This window comes from Drosophila novamexicana, unplaced genomic scaffold, assembly GCF_003285875.2.
Source record: "Drosophila novamexicana strain 15010-1031.04,08,12 unplaced genomic scaffold, DnovRS2.1 tig00000024-arrow-pilon, whole genome shotgun sequence".
Classification (NCBI taxonomy): Eukaryota; Metazoa; Arthropoda; class Insecta; order Diptera; family Drosophilidae; genus Drosophila; species Drosophila novamexicana.
In genome coordinates this window covers 194,782-216,657 of record NW_020824768.1, presented here as the reverse complement: position 1 = coordinate 216,657, position 21,876 = coordinate 194,782, and the positions used below count along the sequence as shown (strand labels likewise).

At 52.3% G+C, this 21,876-nt stretch overlaps 2 protein-coding genes across 4 annotated transcripts in view; one reads left to right on the top strand and one right to left on the bottom strand.

Moving 5' to 3' along the window:
• Positions 1-355: 355 nt before the first annotated feature.
• Positions 356-3,318, top strand: LOC115771028 (ras-interacting protein RIP3). Its single transcript, XM_030716562.1, has 2 exons — positions 356-886; positions 966-3,318. The coding sequence occupies exons 1-2, from the start codon at positions 356-358 to the stop codon at positions 3,261-3,263; spliced, it is 2,829 nt and encodes a 942-aa protein (XP_030572422.1). The 3' UTR covers positions 3,264-3,318.
• Positions 3,319-3,774: 456 nt separating this feature from the next.
• Positions 3,775-21,876, bottom strand: part of LOC115771175 (spectrin beta chain, non-erythrocytic 2) — a 41,910-nt gene continuing 23,808 nt past the window's right edge. For 2 of the 3 annotated variants that reach the window (XM_030716759.1, XM_030716758.1), the window contains exons 2-15: positions 21,217-21,407; positions 20,979-21,146; positions 18,382-18,498; positions 17,866-18,128; positions 17,671-17,800; positions 17,260-17,447; positions 14,219-17,192; positions 14,020-14,159; positions 12,350-13,960; positions 6,357-12,282; positions 5,697-6,027; positions 5,529-5,636; positions 4,948-5,355; positions 3,775-4,234 (exon numbers count right to left, since the gene is read on the bottom strand). In XM_030716759.1, coding sequence (XP_030572619.1) covers positions 3,972-4,234; positions 4,948-5,355; positions 5,529-5,636; positions 5,697-6,027; positions 6,357-12,282; positions 12,350-13,960; positions 14,020-14,159; positions 14,219-17,192; positions 17,260-17,447; positions 17,671-17,800; positions 17,866-18,128; positions 18,382-18,498; positions 20,979-21,146; positions 21,217-21,336 — 12,747 coding nt within the window. In that variant the 5' untranslated portion in view covers positions 21,337-21,407 and the 3' untranslated portion in view covers positions 3,775-3,971. The remainder of the gene's footprint in view (positions 4,235-4,947; positions 5,356-5,528; positions 5,637-5,696; positions 6,028-6,356; positions 12,283-12,349; positions 13,961-14,019; positions 14,160-14,218; positions 17,193-17,259; positions 17,448-17,670; positions 17,801-17,865; positions 18,129-18,381; positions 18,499-20,978; positions 21,147-21,216; positions 21,408-21,876) is intronic. The other variant, XM_030716760.1, reaches the window with a different exon arrangement.

Here is a 21,876-nt window from a genome sequence, read left to right as displayed (position 1 = left end):
TTTTGGCAATTGAAATGCGCGTGCCACACAACAAAACAAAAGTGTTGGCATGCGTGCATCATCATTTGGCAGCTGGATGCTCGCCGGGCATGCCTTTAATTGTAGAACTGGGGCAAGCGGCTCATCCCTAAACAGGGTGTTTGGCCGGTGTCAAGTGCCCCAGCTGACATTGACACTCATACGCTTATGCTCAAGCTGATCGTGATTGTGATTGTGATCGTGATCGCTTCCCCTTTGCGTATAAATATGCGGCGCATGCGCTGCTGTTGGTCACACAACGAGACGAGTTCGACGGCTGCACGTTTCCCAGCACAATTTAAAGCGGACTGCCTAGTGAGAGCTCGAGAGGATTATGATGTGCCGTGCGCTGTTGATGCTGCTGCTGGCGCTGGTGGGCGCCAGCCATGCGGCCACACATGTCAACATTTCTATAGCCCAACAGCCGGCCACAAATCCGGCGGATGTTAGCTTCATTGATGGACATGCGCCAGTGGAACTAAAGGCAGGTCCCTATCGGCCGGAGGAGGACGAGCAGCAGGAGCAACGTTTTCAGCGGCTGCAGGAGCGACCGCAGCAGCAGCAGATGCAGATGCAGGCACAGCAGCAACAGTCGATGCAATCCCAGCAGCAGCAACAGATGCAGCAATCCCAGCAACAATCGCAGCTGACGCCGCGCCAGGGATTGGGCTTACAGCCGGCACAAGCTGCTCCCGCTCCTGCCAATGGTCGCATGGCACGTCGACGCATGCACGCACGTCGCCCCTCGATGCATCAGCAGCCCCCGCACAGCGGTCAGTTCCGTCAGCGCAACCAACAGCTGCGCCAGAATCAGGAATTCGAGCGTTACATTCAATCGTATCACAGTCATGGACCCTCCGTGGAGACCGTGAGTTCTAGTGAAGATTAGCTTGATCATTCCAGCAGTTGGCTTCTTCCCTAACATATTTCGTTGCCCCGCCCGCCAGGTCTACGAATCCTCCAGTCCGTCGCCCCAGCGCTACACCCAGTCCAGCAGCAGCAGCTCCAGCTCCAGCTCCAGTTCCTTCGCTGCCGACGACGACGCTGTGTCCATTGGCGGCGCAAAGTCGCAGCAGCTGCGCATGTTTGAGCGCCAGGTAGCCGCCCCGGTTGCATCGCAGGGCCAGAGCGCCAATGTGGAGCAGGCACAGGACAGCAAACCCATCTATGAGTCGCCGCAGCCGGCGCCTGTGCAAGCTGCAGTCATTGCGCCCGCAGCCAGCTCCAGCTCCGGCGCCAGCTCCAGTTCCAGCTCGGCTTCTGCTCCAGCGCCCGCATCAATGCCCAACGATGCCAAGCAGGGTTTTGACTCATCCTACGAGCCCGCATATGAAGCCGGAAACAGCTACAATCGCCCCAGCTACGACCAGAGCGGCTACAGCGGCTATGAGGATGTGCAGGATGACTACCAGGATCAGTATCCGCCAGCTGTGGACGCCAGCTACGATGACTACGCCGAGCAGGCGGGCTACTTGCCTCCACAGCGTGGCTATGCGGCACCGCCACGCCCACTCGTCACAAAGACCATACAGATTGTGCAGCCGGCGCTGAAGGCTAAGAAATACGAGGTGCGTCATCCGGCCATACAGAAGGAGTTCTATGACATCGAAGAGCGCGTCGTTATCAAGCCGGCGGGCACATTGGTCGTGGAGCTGGATCATCCTGTGGCCAAGATACCCAAGGGTGAGACACTGCTGCCACTGGGTCATCCCCACCCCGCCGTGGCCTCCGCCTACGACAATCACAATGGACAGGTGCAGGCGCACAGCTACAACAATGGCAACGAGTACAGGTCGCCGGCGCCAGCCAAGGAGCAGGCACAGGTGACCACCATTGGCTCCAGTGTGACCACCATGCCCGCCTACGATCAGGCGCCCAAGGATGAGTATGTGGAGGCGCAGCTGCAGCAGCAGCCACAAGGCAGCGATGCCACCGATGGCAAACGCCAGCCCAGCTTCAGCTCTAGCTCCAGCTCCAATCCCAGCTCCAGCTCCAGCTCCAGTGTGATTGCCACCGATGGCAACGGCAACCAGTTCCAGATCAACAAGAAGCATCTGACACCCAAGATGCTCACACGCCCGGAGCCCGAGCAGCCGGACTACGACTACGTCCGCAGCGAGGCCAGCTATCCGCCTCAGCGCAGCTATCAGCGCACCAATAGCTACAATCGCCAGCCGTACCAGAGTGCCAACAATGAGGATTACTTCAGCGGCGAGTTTCTGCCCAATGCCAATGCAGGCAATGTCGAGACGCAACCAGCACGTCTCGAGGAGGCGCCGCGCCCGCAGATAATCAAGCACGAGCACAAGATTCATTTGCCGCCATCGCAGCACAACATTTATCTGGGCCGCAGTCGCCAGCCGCCGCCCAAGGAGCGTCGCATCACGGAGCTGCCGGTTTCCAGCCAGGGTCAGGAGCTGCCCGCCCATGTGGCCGAGCTGAAGCCCTATTTGCGCAGCCACTCGGGTCCCACGGTGGTTTATGCCAAGTCTGCGGTGCGAACTGCTGCTCCACGCAGCTACTATCCGCAAGCAGCCCGCCAGCGTAGTCCGCTGGCCGAGGAGCTGGAATATAGTGCTCCATATTCGCGCATGCGTTACGATCCGGAACAGGAATCTGGTCGTTTGATGGAGGCGCCCAAGCAGCAGCAGTCAAAGGAAGCAGCCAAGGCACAAATTCATTTGCAAATACCGCATCACGATGATCGGGATCAGTCCATTGTGGCCACGGCGACGATTACGCCCCTGAAGCCCGACTGCGATCAAACGCGTGAGGAGCAGGCGGAGGTGCAGCGGGAGAAATCCGCCCGCTTGCGTCAGCCTCAGCAACAGTTCCAGCGTCTGGTTGAGGCGCCCGCCGCCGTTGTGCCCACCACACAGGCTACACCCACGCCTGCCCAGCCCCAGCTGGATGTGGACGTGTCGCTCAACGGCGCCGCCGGCCATCTCAATCGTCACCTGCAGCCCAACGAGCGCGTCATCTCGGCCACAGCCGCGCCCACCGATGCCGCTGCGACCAGCGAGACCTTCCACAAGCGCCGCATTGTGGTCAATCATCCGTTCCAGACGGTGCGCGAGGTGGTCGAGCACGAGCCCATCACCAACTACCATCAGATCCAGGTGAATGAGCCCGCCTCACCAGCTCTGTACCATCAGGCCGCCTACTACCAGCAGCCGCAGCTGCAGACGCACGGAAATCTGGTGCAATATCAGACCACGTCGACGCATGGTCAACTCTATGGTTAAACCAGGATCTAAACGGAACGACACGGACTTGACTCGGATTTGTATAGTCGACTACTCGCTTGTTTTTATTGTAATTAGGAGACACGAAGAATTCCCAAAACCGGTGGAAGGGCCCTTTCCATACAATATTGATCTTATCCATATGCATATTATATCCTTAAATCCTAGGCTTAAGCGCAGTTTTACTTGCCAACAATAAAACGCATACAAAATGCCTCGAAAATTAAAGCCGACCGCTGGCGCCATCTGTTGTTCAATGTTCAACGAGAAAATCAAACGAAAGTTGAATTTTCACATATAATATAATCATTTTTATTGGTTCTGTTTTCTTTTTGTTTTGTTTTACGAAAAAATTAAATTTAAGCATAAGCATACAACGAACAAACTTACAGTTACATTTTTATAATGCAATTAGAACATTGACTGTTTAATATAATAATTGTTTATACTTGTTTCAACGTTGCAAGACACATTTTCATATATATATATATAGTTTATTTTTATTGTTTTGTTTTTTTTTTTTTTGTTTTGTTTCGAATTTTGTTTGCACAGTTGGCAATGTTGTGGGTTAAGAATTAAATATTTATCATTTATATATGTATATAAAAAATACAAAAACAATTGGCACCGCCAACGCGGTCAATATTCCAATGCAATTGTCCGAAGAAATTTTGTTTAAGCTTAGCTGGAATTTTGTATATATTTGCTTCACTGTGGCGGCGCTTGACTCGATCGGCGTTTGTCCTTTTCCTTCTCCTTCTCCTTTTCCTTGTCACCGCCCTTCCGGCCAAAGATGCGGAACATGCCGCTGCGACGCTCCTCTTTGCTCTTGCTGCCCTTCACACCCGAAACGGAGGAAATGGACTGAGCTTCGCTCTCGCTGGAGCTTTCGGCCGATGCACGCGTAAAGCTGATCGAGTCGGGCTGCAGCGAGACGGGTCGATTGCTCTCAAAGCGAGTGTTGCCCCAACCTGTGCGGAAAACATAGAGAAAGAGAGAGAGAGATCGGGAGAGTGAGTATGTGTGAGCAGAGCAGTGCGGCGTCTGATGAAGAAAGCGCATGCAAGATAACATAATAGAGAGCGTATGATGTTAACATAAAAGAGTGTGAGTGTGCATAAAGAGTACTCTTAGCCTAGAGTAAACGCATTAAGAGAGAGAGAGAGTGAGAAAAACTTAAGTATACTTTGCAAACTCGTGCGCAGATAGGAACGACGCGTTATTTTCACCGGCTTTACAGTTGAACCTTCGCACAGTTTAAATGTATATATATTTTTTGGCATGCAAATCAAAGAGAAACAAAAAAGAGAGTTAAAAATAGTAAGAGAGAGAGAGAAACAGAGAGACAGCTGAAGAACCAACAACCAATAGCTAAGCTCCAGCAACTGACTACATGCCGCAAAGTACTAAAGAAGAGGTAAACCAAATGCAAGCCTTATATATGTTAGGATAACTGTTTGTGTACCGATTCCATCGTTGTTATTGTTATTTAAATGTAGACCCATGTAGCTTGGATTACTGATGGCGTTGTTATGGTCAACGGAGCCCGATGATGATTTTGTTGATGATGTTGGTGAGCTCGTTAGATGCCAAACCGTGCGACTGCTTGTCGCATGCTGTTGTTGTTGTATCGTTGTCGTTGTTGTCGTAGTTGTTGCTGTGCTATTCTTTTGCATAACATTACCGTTGCCATTGCTGCTCGCACCGCTGCTCGAGTAGCTAACGGTGCGCTTCGTTGTGCTGCTGCTGCTGCTGCCGGAGCTGTGCCCGTTATTGTTGCTGTTGTTGCTGTAGCTGTTGCCCGGCGCATGCGCCTCCATCTCAATGAACTTGCGCGTCGAGTCGATGCGTCCGCTGCCCAGCGAGGGCACTCTCTGCGGCGTTGCCAGATGCTGTTGCTGCTGCCGCACAATGTTGTTGTTGTAGTAGTCGGGCTGCTGCTGCTGTTGATTGGCTGCTGCATTGAATGCATTTATGCGCTGTTGCACCTGCGCCGCATGCGGCATCTGATGGCTATGCTGATGCTGATGCTGATGCTGATGGGCGCTGCTGCCCAGAGGCGGCATTGTTGTGGGCAATGGCGGCGGATTATCTAATATTTACGAGTCGAATTTGGACGGGGGACACGATTTTTTCGTTTTACAATGGATGACAAAAAGTATGTGTGTGTGAGTTTTTGTGTATATATGTGCGTGTGTGTGTGGGAACAGACACAAATAGCTCAAGGCGTTAGCTACACTGGGACGCCAACCCGAAGCTACTCACCCGACTGTCTGGACTCGCTGTTGCGCATCATCACGGCACTGTCATCTTTGCTATTTCCATTCTGGGCGGGAAGCGTGGCGGATTGTTGCAGGCGGCCATCGGTCAGATCTGTGCGTGGCAGATATGTAAACAATTCGAAACATTTTTAAATTATTTTTTTTTACTCACCATTGCTGGAACTTTGGCGATTGCGCATCACCAGATTCTCCTGGCTCTGGCGGCTGCTGGCCACGGGCGGCGCTCCACGTGGTGGTATCGGCGGCTTCTGATCGAATCCGGCTGTGGGTGAACTGGGCTGGGATTGTTGTTGCTGCTGCTGTTGTTGTTGCAGTTGCTGCTGTTGCATTTGTCGCTGCAGGAAGGCCATTTGGGGCGTGGCCGTGTCCAAGGTATGCCCACTGCTGGTGCGTCGCTGCGAGTCTGGCGAGGAATTGCGTGAACTGACGGGCGATTCCACGTTGCTGGTAACCTTAATGTCCGGCGAGCTGCTCGATTGTTGCTGCAAAAGGGAGACAGATATTGGTTAGATTTAAATGGAATGTTTGAATAAGGGTAAGGGGTATGGGAAATAAGGTTATATAACAGACAGTTAATCTCAGAGATAAAAGCTAAAGTAATTGCTTCACATTTTGATCGATATTTGTCGACATTTATTCCACTAAAATCGATAAATGTCGATTTGCTGTGGCTTTTGAATACTTTATAAGAAAAACAAAACAAACACAAAACATATTTCGCTATGAATTCTTCGTAGTCTATTGCAGAGGGAAAAATGGAGCTGAGTACAGGGTATCGCCAGTTGGATACCTCCCATTAAAGACCACTTACCTTCATGGACTCGTCGTAGCTCAGCAGCTGTAGATTTGGCGGCAGACTAGCGTGGAAGGATATCTTGCGTACCCAATCGTTCATGATATCCAGCGATGGTGCCTCGAAGAGGAACTCAGAGCCGTCGGGCAATTTTAGCCGGAAGACATATTTCTTTTTCGTGTAGTCGTCGGCGCGTTCGCACTTGGCTCCGAGAATATTGACGGGCGCTGTTGCCGTCTTCTGTTGCAGGAAATCGTTTTCGTCCTTGAAGAAACAAACCAATTGGCCGCAGAGCACGGTGTGGAATTGCTTCCAGGAGCGCACGGGCGCCTTTTTGCCGCCCGACTGCAGGCCGTGCTTGCGTTCCAGCATGCCCTGAATCTCCACGGGCGGCAAATCGAAGCCCTCGCCCTTCTGGTTCTTGCGGAAGGACTGAGCACGACGGCGCGTCGTGAAGGATGGCGTCCGTTTCGGTTGCTTTGGCTGCACCTTCATGCTCTCGGCGCGCTTCACATTGGCATCAGCGGAGCCGCGACGCAGCCGATCGCCGAACATGCCGCTCGAGCTGCTCTTCTGCAGGCTGAGCTGCTCGTCCTGCAGCTGATCCTGGAAGGGTGGACGCAGCTGTACCTGTGAAATGGCCGGCGATTGGGCGGCGCTGCCAGGTGCACTGCTGCCGCCGGTGTTGCTGCCACTAATGGTCACCATGGGCGCGGAGAAGATGGGCGTCTTCTCCTGGGCGGCGGCGTTATTACGATGTTCCTGCTGTTTCTCGGCGCGACGGCGCTCGTCGTTGAGGCGCTGCAGCTCCTTTTGCTTGAGCTGTTCGAGGCGTTCCTTCTCGAGGCGCTCCTTCTCCTTCAGCTTGGCCAGCTTCTCGTGCTCCAGCTGCTTGCGGAAACGCTGCTCGAGCAGCGTAATGCGCTTGATGGCCTGGAATTTCTCCTCCTGGGCGGCCACTGTCTTCTCGAAGTCCTCGTGCCGGCGCAGCAGATCCTCCACCTGGGGTATGGAGTCACCCAGCTTGGTGTCCTTCAGCTGCGGCTCGCGACTGCTGATCCATTGCTCCAGTATTTCGGCGTCCTTGAGGAACAGCTGCGTGTCCAGATTCAGCTCATAGATTTCCTTGCGCTGCTGCAGCGTATGCTCGAGCAGCTCGTGACGGGATTGCAGCACCTTGATCTTATCCTCCACTTCGTGTGCCAGGAAGTGCTTCTCCTTGATCAGCTTCTGGCCGTTGGCTGTGAAGTTGGCAAAGGTTTCGTCGCGGGCGCGTATCTCGGCATGATGATCCTTGATGCTGGCGAGCAACAGCTCCGCGCCGGCCACACTGTTGGCCAGCTCGGGCGCCGTAATCTTGGCCAGCATCTCGTTGATCCAGGCGACCAGATCGCGGTATTCATCGAAGTAGGATTGCAGCTGTTCCGCCTGGTTCAGCTTGCCCTTGCGCGCATTTGTCTTCTCCTTGAGATCCGTCCAGGCTTCGACGGTCTCGTCGCGCTTCACCTCGATGTGTTCCCGGGCATCGGGATAGATTTCGCCCAGTTTGACGGCTTCGGCCAGAACCGAATCAACCTGCTCCTTGATGGCCACCAGCTCGCCCTCGAACACTTGATGCTTGCGTCCCAGCGCCTGTATGCTCTCCAAATCCTGGCCATAATCCTCCGAGATGAGCGAGGCATCCTTTTCGTTGATCAGCGAGATGGTCTCGTCGGCAACGCGATCGTAGACATGCACCTGCTTGGCGCCGGCGAGCGCATCCTGCCGAGCATTCACCAAATCCTTGAGCTCGTCCCACAACTGTTTGGTCTCGTCACGCTTGGCCTTGATGGAATTGCGATAGGGATTGTTCTCCTGTATCAAGCGATCGCCGCGCTCCAGACAAGCCTCGACACGCGCTTCATTGGCGTTTAGATTGGACACAAAGGACTCGAAGGCCAGCATCAATTGCTCCACATGCTCGACATCCTCGCCGTAATCCTCGCTGGCGGTGACAGTCATTTGATCGCCTACCCATTCGTGCAGCTCCTCCGTTTCGCGCAGATACTCGAAGAGCTTCTTGCACTCCGAGAGACGCAGCTCCCGATCCTTGGCCAAACGCAGCAGCTCCGCATATTGCTGCGAGACGGCACCGTTCTTCTCCTGAATGTTGGCGCTATCAAAGTGATTGCGTTCGATGAGGCCCGTGGCCAGCTTGTTGACCTTGTCAATGGAAGGCTTGAAGGAGACCAGCTCGCGCTGCAGCACCTCTAGCTTCTTCTGATGCGTCTGCACGGAGATTTCGTCGCGTCCATAATCGCTGCTGGCCAAAATGGGTCGCTTCTCGCGCATCCAGGCATCCGCCTCATTGGCCTCCACATAGAACAGTTGACTCTCGACGGCGTCCAGCAGACGCAGTCGCCGAATGGCCGCCAGGTCACGCAGCTGGACGAGCTGCTTCTGGAGCAACTCCGATTTGTATTGCAGCTGTTCGCTGGCAAAGTGATTGTCGCGTATCATTTGCTGGCCACGCTGCAGCAGCGCCTGGATTAGCGGCTCCTGCGAAGTCAGCTCCGCCTCTAGGGCGTTGTGTTTCTTCTGCAGACCCTGCACCGCCAGCAGACTGCTGCCCAGATCCTGGGAGCCGGCGATAAGCTGTTTCTCGGCCAGCCACTGCAGCTCGTCCTCGGCGTCGCGTAGGAACTGCTGCAGGCTGAGCGAATCCTCAAGGTTCTCGCGTCGTATGGCAATCGGCTCGTGCAGCGTATTGTAACGCTTGATGGTGGCCATGGCGCGTTCGTGTATGTCGTGTTTCAGGAAGTGATCCACCTGGAAAAAGTGCTCGTCCTTTTGCTTGAGCAGATCGGCCAGTTCATTGTGATGCGCCACATCCGCCTCGAGACGTTCGTGCTTCTTCAGCAGATTGCTAACAGTGGCCAAATCCTTGCCATAGTCCTCGCTGGAGAGCTGCATCTCCACGTCGTCCATCCAGTTGTTGAACTCGTCGACGCTGCGATTGAAGGCCAGCGCCTCGTGCGCCTGCTGCAGCTTCTCCTTCTTAGCATTGGAGGCCGCCTTCAGCTTGGCCCAGTCGCCCTCGAGCAGCTGCACCTGTTGCGCAATCTCGTCCTTGGCAAAGTGCTCGCCCCTGATGAGACGCTCACCCTCGCTGATGACGGCTTGGACGCGCGGCGAATTGCTCAAGAGCTCGGCATCAAAGGCCGTATGCTTCTGAATTTTGCTCTGCAAATTGCTTGGCTCGCGATAGTTCTCGTCCAGAGCGACTTGGAGCTTCTGCACCAGCCAGCGATCGATCTCGTAGAGGCTGCGCAGGAATTCCTGCAGCTGCAGGGATTGCAGCAGACGCTGCTTGCGCTCGGCGGTCAGCTCCAGCAGCTTCTGCTTACGGCGCAGCACATAAGCCAGTTTTTCGGCGATCAAATCCGCATCCTTGGGATCACCCTCCAGTATGCTGTTGGCGAACTTTTGCAGCGCATCCACATGATCGGCGTCGAGCAGCTTCTCGAAGGCGTCGTGCTTCTTGAGCAGCCGTTCTACGGCCGTGTACGAATCGCCCAGGTCATCGTTGTTGAGGAACGCCTCCTTGTTGGCCAGCCAGATTTCGACCTGTTCGACCTGTGCCTTGAACAGCTGCAGCTGATGCGCCTCGGTGAGGTCGCGTGCACGCTCGCTCCACGCCTCATGCAGTGTCTGATGCAGCTCCTCCAGGGCGTGCAGATACTTCTTGACGCTCTCCGGCTGCTTGGCCTGGCCGCTCAGCTGTTCGCCGTGCTGTTTCAGCGCGACAAACGCCTGATCCCGTCCCTCGATTTCCACCTTACGTTCCTGATGCAGCTCCAGCTGTGTCTCGCAATCGTTAATGGTGGACGGCGACTGGGTGGCGTTCATTTTCTTGACCATGTCGTTGACCCACAACTCCAGCTCCCTGACATCCGAGACGAACTTGTGCACCAGATACGCCTCGTTCAGAACGGTATGCCGCTTCACGGACAGACTCTGCAGATTGCCCCAGGACTTGTGCAGTTCCTGGAGCTTGCGCTCGATCACCTGAGCGCCACGCTCCGGATATTTGCGTATCAGGAATTCAGCGGCGGTCTCATGCTCGTCGATCTTTTGCTTCACAGCGGACATGTCGCGCTCAAGCGCCTCTTCCCGACGGATCAGCGCTTCGACAGCGGCCAGATCCCGGCCCGTGTCTGCCGAGCTCATGGCCAGCGCCTTTTCGGCAATGCGCTCGGCTGTGTCGTCCACGTCGCGATTGAAGACATGTATCTCGTGGGCGCCACCGAGGAGTGCACGATAGGCATTCAGTGCACCCTGGAGCTGGCGCCAGTTGTGATTGAAGTCGCGTCTGCGCTTGTCCACGCTCTGCGTATCCTCTGGCAGCTGCGCCTGGTTGATCAGCTTGTCGGCCAGCTGGTTAATGTGCTTGACCCGCTGATCGTCCACACGCATGTCCGAGTCGACGTCGTCCAGCTTGCGCATGAGGGCGCTGCAGTGCTCCAGATCGCGTCCGGTGTCGCTGGCTTGGACCATCATTTCCTTGTCGCGTATCCAGGCCTCGATCTTGTCCAGCTGATTATTGAACTCCAGGATGTCCTGGGCCTCCTCAAGGCCGCGTCCGCGCTGATCCAGCTCGGCGAGCAGACCCTGCCAGGCGGCCAGCACTCGCTCAATGGCCTGCTTGATTTCTGGCGAGGATTCGTGCTGCTTACTGAGCAGTATAACGCCCGTGTCCTGAATCTCCTTGATGCGACCCTGATTGGCGCTCACCTCGGCCTGGAAGGCCTGATGCTTTTGCAATTTCTTGATCTTCTCATCGAGATTGGTGACCTCCGCATAGCTGGCCGCATCCGCTTCCAGTTTCTTTTGCTTCTCACTGATCCAGGACTCGGCCTCGGCGCAGTCGCGCACAAACTTGGCATAGAGGAGGGCATCCTCCAGCTTGTAACGGCGAACCGCACACAGGTCCTTGACTTTCTGACGACGCGCCAGGACACCCTGCAGTATCGTCTGTATATTGGCGCTATCGTAATGCCGCTGCTCGATCAGCTTGCGGCCGTGCTCCTGCAGCAGTGCTACCTTCTCCTCTTGCGTCTGGATGACGCGCTCGAATTCGTCGTGCTTCTTGATCTGGTTCTGGACATCCTCCACCGTCTGGCCGAAATCGGAGCTACTGAGCGCCGCCTGCTGTGTGCTGGACAGATTATCGATTTGCTTGGCATCGCGCAGGAAGCAGAACAAATCGATTTTCTGCTCCAGCATGATCTTCTTCTTGTTCCAGGCAGCGTGCAGCTTTTGGCGCTCGTCCAACATCGCCGCACACTTCTCTTCCACATCAGCGGCCGCATAGTGTCCCGTCTGCACCATCGAATCGCTCAGCTCGTTCAGATAACGGAACTTGTCCTCACGTGCCTCAATCTCGCCATAGATGGCATCGTGCTGGATCTTCAGGGCTGTGGCGCCTGCTGCATCACTGACATGCTCCTCGGCTTGGAGAGCGGCGCGCAGATTTGACGACCACGAGACAATGTCACGCACATCCGTGAGGAACGTTTGCAAATCGGAGCTGGCGGCCAAGCGATCACCACGTGCCGTTGAGCGTTCCTTCAGATCATTCCAGGCGGCAACCACCTTGTCCTGCTGCTGCGCAATTGCCGCGGCATTCGATGGATATTTGGCCTGCAGACGCACTGAATCCTCAACGAGCATTTGCAGTTGCGCCTCCAGCGCCACTAGATCGTTCTCGAAGCCCTCGTGTTTGCGCAGCAAAGCCAACGCCGAGTTCAAATCCTTGCCCAGCTCCGAGGAGAGTGCGGCATTCTTGTCCTGGATGCGGAACAGCGCTTCGGCCACATCGCGATGGAAACGATGGATTTCGCCAGCGGCATGCAGCTTCTGTTCGCGTTGCTTGAGCAGCTTCAAGAGGTTCTCCCAAGACGTTCTGGAGGAGGACAAGAGAGTACGGATTATTAATAGAATATCCCATATGACAATTGATTTGAACTTACCTTAGTTGTTCCTGTCTCTTCTCCACCTCGTTGGCGTAGGAGCTCTCCGAGTCGATGAGCTTCTTGGCCAGGAGCTCGCACTGATCCACACGATCAGCGCCCACCTCAACGCGATGCTTGACATCATCGAATTTATTCTGCAGCAGCTGCAAATGCTCAAAGTCCTGACCGTAATCCTCCGACGAAGCTGTTTGCTCTTGCTCCCGGATCCATTGCTCCACCTCGTCCGATTCCAGGAAATATTCGTGCTTCGACAGGCTCTCCATGAGGCGCATCTGTCGCTGTGAGGCCAGCTTGTGCAGCGACTTCAACATCTTTTCGATGAGCTGCTGCTTGGCGGCGAGCACCTTGCTATCGGGATGCTGGGCGGCCACCATGGCGGCGCAGGTATGTCCCATTTCAGTGACAATGCTCGAATATGTGTCCAACTCCAGCTCGATGGTCTTGTGTTTGGTCAGCAACTTGGCCGCAGAGTCGCGATCTCTACCGTATTCGGTGGAGCGCAGGACATTGTTGCGTTCACCCAACCAGGACTCAATCTCGCCGGCGTCGAACAGATATTGCTGTGCCTTCAGTGACATTTCCAGTTTGCGTGCCCGTTCGCCGCAGTGCAGTTCCAGATCCTGCCAGGCCTGTTCCAGCTGCCCGCACAGAGCCTCCACATTCTGGCGCTCGGGATGCTGTTGCGCGACGAGCGCCTGTCCCGCCTGCAGCGCCTTGCTGATCATGGGCTGATGACCCTTGATCTCGGCCTCCAATTTCTTGTGCTTCTTGTACAGCGACTGGGCCTGGTGCAGATTCTGGCCCAGCTCATTGGACTTGGCCGCGGGCAGATGATCGTTGATCCATTGGAATTCGGCATCGAGTTCGAAAACAAACTTATGGAAATTGAGACTCTCCTCTAGCTTGTCGCGACGCGCCTGTGTGGGATCACGCAGATCCTTGAAGCGCTGCTGCAGCTCCTTGGTCTCGTCCTCGATGTTCTTGGCATTGAAGTGACCCTCGTGGGCCATGTCATCGCCGGTGGAAACCAGCTCGGCCACCTTCTGATCCCAAATGGTGATCTCCGATTCGAGCATTTGCTGCTTATTGATCAGATCCTTGCAGCTGCGCAAATCGTTGCCGACATCCTTGCTCTTAAGCGCCGCATCCAGCTCGTCGACCTTCTTCTTGGCATCCTCGATGGCACGATTGTGCTCACGCTGCGAGGCAGCCTGCTCCAGTTTGCGGCCCTTGTCCTCGGACAGCGTTAAAAGATCCTTCCACTTCTTGCTCAAATCGGCCACACGATGCTCCACCTCGGGCACACGATTCTCGGCCTGAATGAGGGCCTGTCCATCCTTGTTCACATTGCGCAGCTGACCCTCGTTGGCGCGCAACTCGCGCTCGAAAGCCTTGTGCTTTTGGAGCTTGCGTGGCAGATTGGTTAGATCGCGATAGCTCTCGTCGCCGGCGATTTTGGTCTTGTCCTGCAGCCAGGCCTTCAGGTCATCCGCCTCGGCGGCAAACTTGTGATAGTCCTTTGAGGCCTGCAGCAGGCGCTTGCGCTCAAAGGCGCGATCCTTAACAGCCTTGCGCTTGCCCAGCACCTGATTGCGACGTTCGGAAATGCTGGAAGAGAAATTATGTAAAGGATTAGTTTGTCTAGGACTCGATGGTTGCCCACTTACTACTTGGCATCGTAGTGATCGTTGGCAATTAGCTTGTCCGCATTGTCCGAGAAGCCCTTCAGTATCTTGTCCTGTGCCATTAGGCTCTTCTCAAAGTCCAGATGACGCTTCAGTATGGCCTCAACCTCATCCAGCGAGGACTGTTAAATAAAGGTTTAAGTTAAGCTTGGTTCGACAAAGTGAAAGTTGTCCAACGTACGCCCAGATTGTTGTACTCGAGGAACGCCTCGTGGCTCTTGGTGGTGGCATCGATTTTGTCTGCCTCGCGATTGAACATTTGCAGTTCGACACACTGCAGCAGCCACTTTTGCTTCTCACTCCAGCCGCGATGTATGGCATCCTGCTCGGCCTTCAGGCGTTCTATTAGCTGCACGGTCTCCGCCATGTTGGGCTTGCCGTCGGACAGCTGTTTGCCCAGTTGGATGACCTCGACGAACTCGTTGTCGTGCGCCTTGATGTCATCGCCAAGATCGTTGTGCTTCTTCAGCAGATTGTTGGCTGTCTCCACATCGCGTGCAGATTCGTCGGCGTTCAGCTGATCCTTGACAGAGTCGATCCAGGCGAGCAGCGTCTTGGCGCTGTTGTTGAAGATCTGCTGGCCCACCTCGCTCTCGATGCGGGCACGCAACTCGCTGCCACGCTGCTGCACCTGTTGCCACATGTCCTGCACCTCCTGCTGGCGGGCATTCACATTGTCACGCTCGGCGGGATAGGCGTTCTTTACCGAATTACCGAGATAGGTGACACGGTTGACCTTCTCCTCGACGGGCGCCAGTTCGCGCTCCAGATTCTGATGACGACGCTGGAGTGCCTGCACGGTTTTGAGGTCGGGCGTGATGACAGCCGTGTCCAGCTGCAGCATTTTCTCGCTCATCCAGACCTTGGCCTCGTCGCAGGTGCGATTGAATAGCTCCACACTGGAGGCGCCCTCCAGGCTCTTCTCGCGCTGCGCCTTTGCATTGTTGAGGCGCTGCCAGATTTGATGAATCTGGCGCTGACGTGCTATAATCTTGTCCAGCTGCGAATGACCCTGACGACGGAAGGTGTCGACGGCGCCGTCGATCTCCTCGACACGTTTCGATGCGGCCGACAGATCGGTGATGAACTTCTCAAACTTGCGCTTGGCATTGTCCACGCCATCGCCATCGTCCGTCTTGATCATGCGCTCCTTCTCCTTCATCCACTTCTCAAAGTCATCGCATTCGCGATAGAAGCCAAACAGATGTATCGAATCCTCGAGCAGTGCATGCCGCTTCTGTGCCATCTCCTGCAGCTCATCGTACGTGGCATTGACGCGCTGCTGTCGCTTCTCGACGCTGTCCGCATTCTCGTTGATGCTCTGATTGGAGGTGCGACGCTGCACCAGAGGCTTGGGCGCCACACTAACTGGACGTATGCGCTTCACTGGGACCACCTGGCGCACCAGTATGGTCTTCTTAACCTTCTGCAGGCTCTTGACCTTCTCCGCCTTGGGCACAATGCAGGCAACGGGACGCGCCTCAATTTCACGCACATAGTTAGCGGGCACAAAGCCCTCGTGGCCGTTGTCCTTGCGCACACACCACCAGTCGTCGTTAGTCTTGGACTTGAGGAGCATGACCTCGCCTTTGTCCATTTTCATGCCCTGACCCTCGAAGGGGAAGAGGGAGCGCACATGTGGCAGCATTTTGGTTTCGGTTACCTTCTTATGCTCCAGCTTCTCCACCCACTCATCCTCCCACACCTCCTTGGGCACCAGGCGCGTCTCATTCACCCACTCCTCCTGCTCGAGCTCGGGCAGTTCCGGCTCAGAGGCTGTCAGCTCCAGGGTGCAAATGCCCGCCTTGATCAGCTTATCCGCCTGCTGATTCAGATTAAGTATATCGCCCGAATAGGCATTCAGCTCTCCCTGCAGATCGCGATGACGCTGCAGCAGCGCCTGCGCCGAGGGCTCGTCGTTGCCGTAGTCTCTGGAATTGACCAGAGCCATTTTCTCGTTCAGCCAGGACTCGGCCTCGTTGGCGTCCGTGTAGAATTGATAGGCCTCGGCGGCATCCTCCAGCTGACGGCGGCGCAGCTCCACAAGCGATTCCAACGCCTGCCAATGCTCCGCCAGGGAATCGATGCGACTCTTGATCTCGCTGGCGCGCGGATGCTGCTCGCCAATGAGACGCTTGCCCGCCTCCGACATTTGAGAGGATTTGGGCTTGCGCGACTTGATTTCATCCTCCAGCGCTTTGTGTTTCTGCTGCAGCGAGAGCACCGCACGCAGATCCTTGGCCGTAATGCCCGTCTTGCAGATGCGCTGCTTGTCCACCAGCCAGCTCTCCTCGTTGTCGTAGTCCTCCATGAAGTGATGGAAATTGCGCGCCTCCTCGAGGCGTGCGCGACGCTGCGCGGACAGTTTCAACAGCTCTGTATAGGCGTCCTCCAGCTGTGCCAGGCGCTGGGCGAGCAGGGCGGCATCCTTGTGCTCGGAGCTCTTGTAGGGCAGGGCCTGGCGATTGAAGCGCTTGAGCGTCTCGCCGTATGTGTTTACCTGCAGCTCTTGCAGCGAATGGGCCTGCAGCAGCTCCTCGACGCCCAGTAAATGCGGACCCACATCCTCGGAGGCGAACTGCTGCTGCAGCTCACGCACCGATTCCGTCGTGCCGGCGATCTCACGCAGCAGATTCATTAGATTGCTCATCTGTGAGAGGTTCAGACGTTGATTCTCCAGCAGCTCCAACAGCTTGCGCCACTTGTCCATGACCTCCTGTTCGCGGCGCTTCACACGCTCCTTGCCATGATAGTTCTCCTTCTCCAGCTCATTGGCCATGGCCGTCAGATCGTTGAAGCGTTCCACGCGCGCCAAAATATCAGCAGAGATGGCCTCATGTTTCTTCAGCGTGGCATCCACTTGACGCAAATAGCGCGGATCGGACAATACTTGAATCATTTCCTTGAGGTAACCCTCACGCAGCACAGATTTCTTTTCGAACTTATAATTGAGCTGCTCCAGCTTCTCCTGGCGCAGCAGCTCCTCACGCAGGGCTACCTCGCGATTGTGCTCGGCATACTCCAGTATCTGCCAGGCCTTCTCGATGTCATTGACCAGTTGGCCCTCCTGAGGATTATAGGCCGGCTGATTCAACGCCTTCAGCAGCGTGTTTATGGTGAAGAACAAAGCCTCAATTTCGCTGCGCTCCTTGTATCTGTGGATATCAGTGTTATGGATGGTGAGTGTTGCTATATAGAATTTTCATAAACGTGGCTACTCACTTGGGTGGTTTTTCAATGGTACGGTATTCCTTGAAGGCCAACAATTCACGCTGTATGCCCTCCAGCGAGTTGGGCAAATTCCGCTGCTCCAGCTCGATGGTTTTTTGTCTTATCCAGCTAAGCAGATTTGTGGTTAGGCGTTCATAGTGCATCTTCTTGCGATCGGCATCCATTAGCTGGCCCACAATCTGTAAATGGCATGGACAACAATTGATGTAGGGTAACAGTGGTTAGACAACTTTCTAGGCCCAGCCCGATCGATGCCAAGTAGAGCGTTAACAAGATTGGCTCGCACGTTACGCTGCAGCACCCATGCAAAGAGCTGCCCCCGACCCTGAGAGTGTCACCCGAACCCGAGACCGAACCCAAGCCCAAATCCAGCTACCCAGATTTGTGGGTGTGTCTACTCACATTGGCAATGCGCTTGCCGCTCTTCTGTTCGTTCTTCATGCGCGCAAACGTGTGATAGTAGGAGGCCACATAGGTCAAGATCGATTTCTCGTCTGGTCGCGCCGAGTCAATATCCTCCGCATCGAGCAGACTGCAAAAAAAGAAACAGCCAATCAGTTTAGATATATTTCCATATTTATTTCTATTTCTATTTACCTTGGTATGCCCAATTCGTTGGCGGCCGTGTCGAATGCATGATTCAAATTATCCAAATTGGAATTCTTTGAATTGACAATCGTGCTATATTCGAACAGATCGGGCCGATGCGAATGGATGAGCGCATTGAAACCCAAACCAGAACGCCACGATGATGTAAAGTCCTGTATATTGACGCCCGGATAACCATGTGTCTTACGCTGACACCACAATAAAAGCGCATCTTTGGCTGAACGTTTCTCACTGGATTCGTTTTCCTCATCCTAAATGTGAGTAAATTTAATTATTAATAATATTCTATCTATCTTTTAAAATTTATTGATTCTTTTAGGTCCATGGAATTTTCGAAAATTCGAAAAAAAAATATTATTTAAAGGAAAATTCTAATTTCTGGAGACTCCAATTTTCAAGTAAGTCTTATAATATATAGAATATTTTTAACCTTCAATCAAATCTAATATTTATGCAATAATTATTACAATTTGAAGTAAGTTATTATATAAACATTCGACTTACAACATCGATGACGATTTCCTGAATTTGGAAACGCAAAATGATGGTCCAAATGAGACCCAAGATCAATCTGGGATTGCCATCGACAATGTCCTCAGCACCAATGGACTCCAAGCGTACCTGTTGTTGTTAAAGAAATCAAATACAATTGCATTAGTTCGTCTTCTATCACAGCGGGCTGTTAAGTAGGTGTCGGGTTAGGGCTTATAGAAGGGGGGGGGGGGGGGGGGGGGCAGGGCATGGGAGGGTCTGGCTGCCCGGTTCGCTAAGCTGCACGTCTCGAGTTACAAGCCGCAAAACAAAGCTGGAAACAAGTGAACCAAATGGAAAAATGGAGCTGCAGCTACTGCTGCTGCTTCTTGTTGTGGGCCACAAGTCACGCATTATCGGAGCGAATGGCTCAGCTGGGTGTTTGACCCCGCCGGCTCAGGTTCATTTGCATCTATAGTAGGTCACGGCGTGCACAGGTAGGCACAGATAAATGGAAATAGGCGAAGAAAGCATAAGTTACGACTGATCTTTATCGCATACATAAAATTAAATACAACAAAAACGAGTGTCTAACTTTTAGCCGCTTTTGAAAAAATTGATTAATGGCTAAGCGGCTGGAATTGTGCTTGCAAGAATTTATTTGACCGATTGTACGCTCCATTGGCAGTGTGTATATGTGTGTGTGTGTTTGTGTGTGTGCCGCATAAAATCCTTAACTAAATGCTCGCTCAGCTGTGCGTTAAATGACGTATTTCTTTTTACTTTCGAGCTTCTTCAAGCTGAAAAACCAATTAAAATGCAATAAATGCCGATGTCACAAAAACCAAAAGACAAGCCCCAAAACAAACAACAGTGCTCTTAGCGAGCATGCGCGACTATCAGCTACCCTGTACACAGGTCTGAATTGGTCCAAGCAAGTATTTGTATTAATGTGTACAAACATGTATTATGTAGGAGAAATATAATGTGAGAGTGTCCGAAGAGAGTGTTTTTAAGCGAGAGACTGATATCACAGAGAGAAAGAATGAGAGATGGCGAAGGAGATTGAGAGGGAGAGAGAAAGAGAGAACTTATGTTTGCGTTTGCCTTGTTTAGTATCATGAGAATCGCATAGAAAGCTCACATTAAAAGAGGAGCAGTGTAGTAAAAGAGTTATTAATTCTGATCAAAATGGGGAATACTTGATCACACAACAACATTATACCCTTTCTTACTGATTTTAATTGTTACAGGGTATATAATCAACAACTTTCACTGTGTCAAACAAAGTGGCTAAGACACAGACGTGTGCACAATGTCTTTATTATTGTTGTTGTCGTTTTTGTTGCTGCAATTCGTACAAATTACATGCATTTAATGTGCATTAAAAGCGCCATTGTTTCTAATTAGATTAGGCTTAAAGACACGTACTAGAAGCTAGACCTCAAGCGAAACTATGTCGCACGCTAAGCTGAAAGTGAGCAGCGGCTAGAGAAGTGAGCAGGGAGAGGGAGAGAGACAGAGACAGGGAGAGAGAGAGTGCACAAGCCAGCTGGGGGGCTACATCTATGGATTCCACCTGACCACCCGCCCGCCCGCCTGCCGGCACACACAATTAAAATCAAATTCAAGCAAAGAAAGTGTGCGGAAAATGTGTCGACACGAAAGGCGCAAAATAAAGAGAGGAAAAATAACTTAAATTTAATAAAACTAACTAAATAATATAAAACGAGAAAGTAAGGATCTATTCGGCACGCCGACGATTTAATGCACTTGTGAAAAAATGTAGAATGGTGAAGATCATAGGAGCTGAGTTTGACGAAAGTATCTACGTATATAGAGGTAGTTAATACCGGTTGTTCCTATGACATATATATGAAATTTTGGGTCGATGCTAATAAGATTTGGTATATGTATGAGGAACATAGTGAAGCTATTAAATGTCGAGGTTAGTTAAGATATCTTGGTGAAAAAAAACGTTTTCCCGACAAGAACCTGTTTTCAACCAATCGTTCCTGAGGCAACTATATGATATAGTTGATCGATCCGGACTATTTATTTACACTCTGCAGAAGATCGACGAAGCTACTTTCATGCTATTTTTTGTTTCATTTAAACTGAGAGATTAGTTCGCATAGAAAAAGACGGACTTGGGTATATCAACCTGTCTGTTGATGCTGATCTAGAATATATATATACCTTATGGGTTCGGAGATGTTTCCTACAATACGTTACACATTTGATGACAAAACTATAATACCCTCCTGCAAGGGTATAATAAAGAGTTAATAAAACACAAATATGCAGCGCGTGCATTAGAAAGTATGCAAATATTTCAGAAAATTGCCAGACAAGGTAATTAAATGTATGTACATACTTATACATATAGTTGTATATATATTTGGCCTATGCAGTCGCGCATTTAAAGTGTCTTTTATATATATATATAATATAATATATGTATGTAGCTGCGGCTCATAACTCTCGCTGTGCAGCTCATGTGGCAAACAAAGCACGCAACGTCCACGCGCAGCTGCCTCAAGAGACTTGCACTTTCTACAAATGCGTAGGCCTCTTTCTTTGGGCTAAGCACCTCTCTCTCTCGCCCTCCCTCTCTCCCTCTTACGTACCTTGGTGTGCAAGAATGCCAGACTCTTGTTGACATTTTCGATTTTATGTACACGCATCCGTCCGCTGTTCGGCTTGCCCAGTTTCTCCGACGATATTATCTCGAGCAGCTTGAGCAGCTTGATGCCATCGGCTAGATCTGTGAATAGGTCTTCGACCTCCATTTTGGCCTAGAAGTTTATACAAATGGCATCAATTGTGAAAGTGTCTTTTATTAGCGTGCATCATTTAATGACATACCTTGATCAGAAACGAATTCATCCATTTTGTGAAGGTCTTCTTTTGGATGTGCAGACGCTCCTCCTGCAGCGTCTTGATGCGCTCGTTCTCGAACTTGATAATGCCATCGCGCTGCGTCATGTTGACCGTGGAGCCCCGGGTGGATGACGACGCCTGCTGCGTTCCGTAGCCACCGGGCTCATATTGTGATGCTACAAGAAACGGAAAGCATAGATTAGCACATGGTCGAGCACTAAAAAAAAAGCCAAAGCCCTACAAGTGCACGGCATTTAGCATTTGTTTTGATTTAAGCCACGAAATCAGTAGAGCGGGTGCTTCAAAAAACAAAAAAAAAGATACACAAAAAACTGTGTGTCTATGCCCTGTGCAAAAAATGGAAAGCGGGTACATTGGTTAGTACATAGAAACATGAAACCTGAAATATAGATTTGAGCATATCCCGTTAATTTCGTGATCAAGCCCAACAGGTCACGTTTAAGCCAAGTATTACTATATATTTGTAGTTCCTTAATTTGACAAGTAGACTTCTGAGTACCTTTTCCGAAAGATTAAGGTAAATACAGGCAGACTTCTGTTGAACATTTCTAGTAGAAGTTGTCCCCACAAATTGTCAAATTCAATATATCTTAATCACAGTTTGAGAGTTAGTGCTATGCATTT

What these genes read in the sequence shown, in the direction of transcription:
- LOC115771028 (XM_030716562.1), top strand. Translation starts at nt 356, where the DNA reads ATGTGCCGTGCGCTGTTGATGCTGCTGCTGGCGCTGGTGGGCGCCAGC. An exon ending in ATGGACCCTCCGTGGAGACC is followed by an intron (nt 887 to 965) that starts GTGAGTTCTAGT and finishes CCCGCCCGCCAG; the next exon opens with GTCTACGAATCCTCCAGTCC.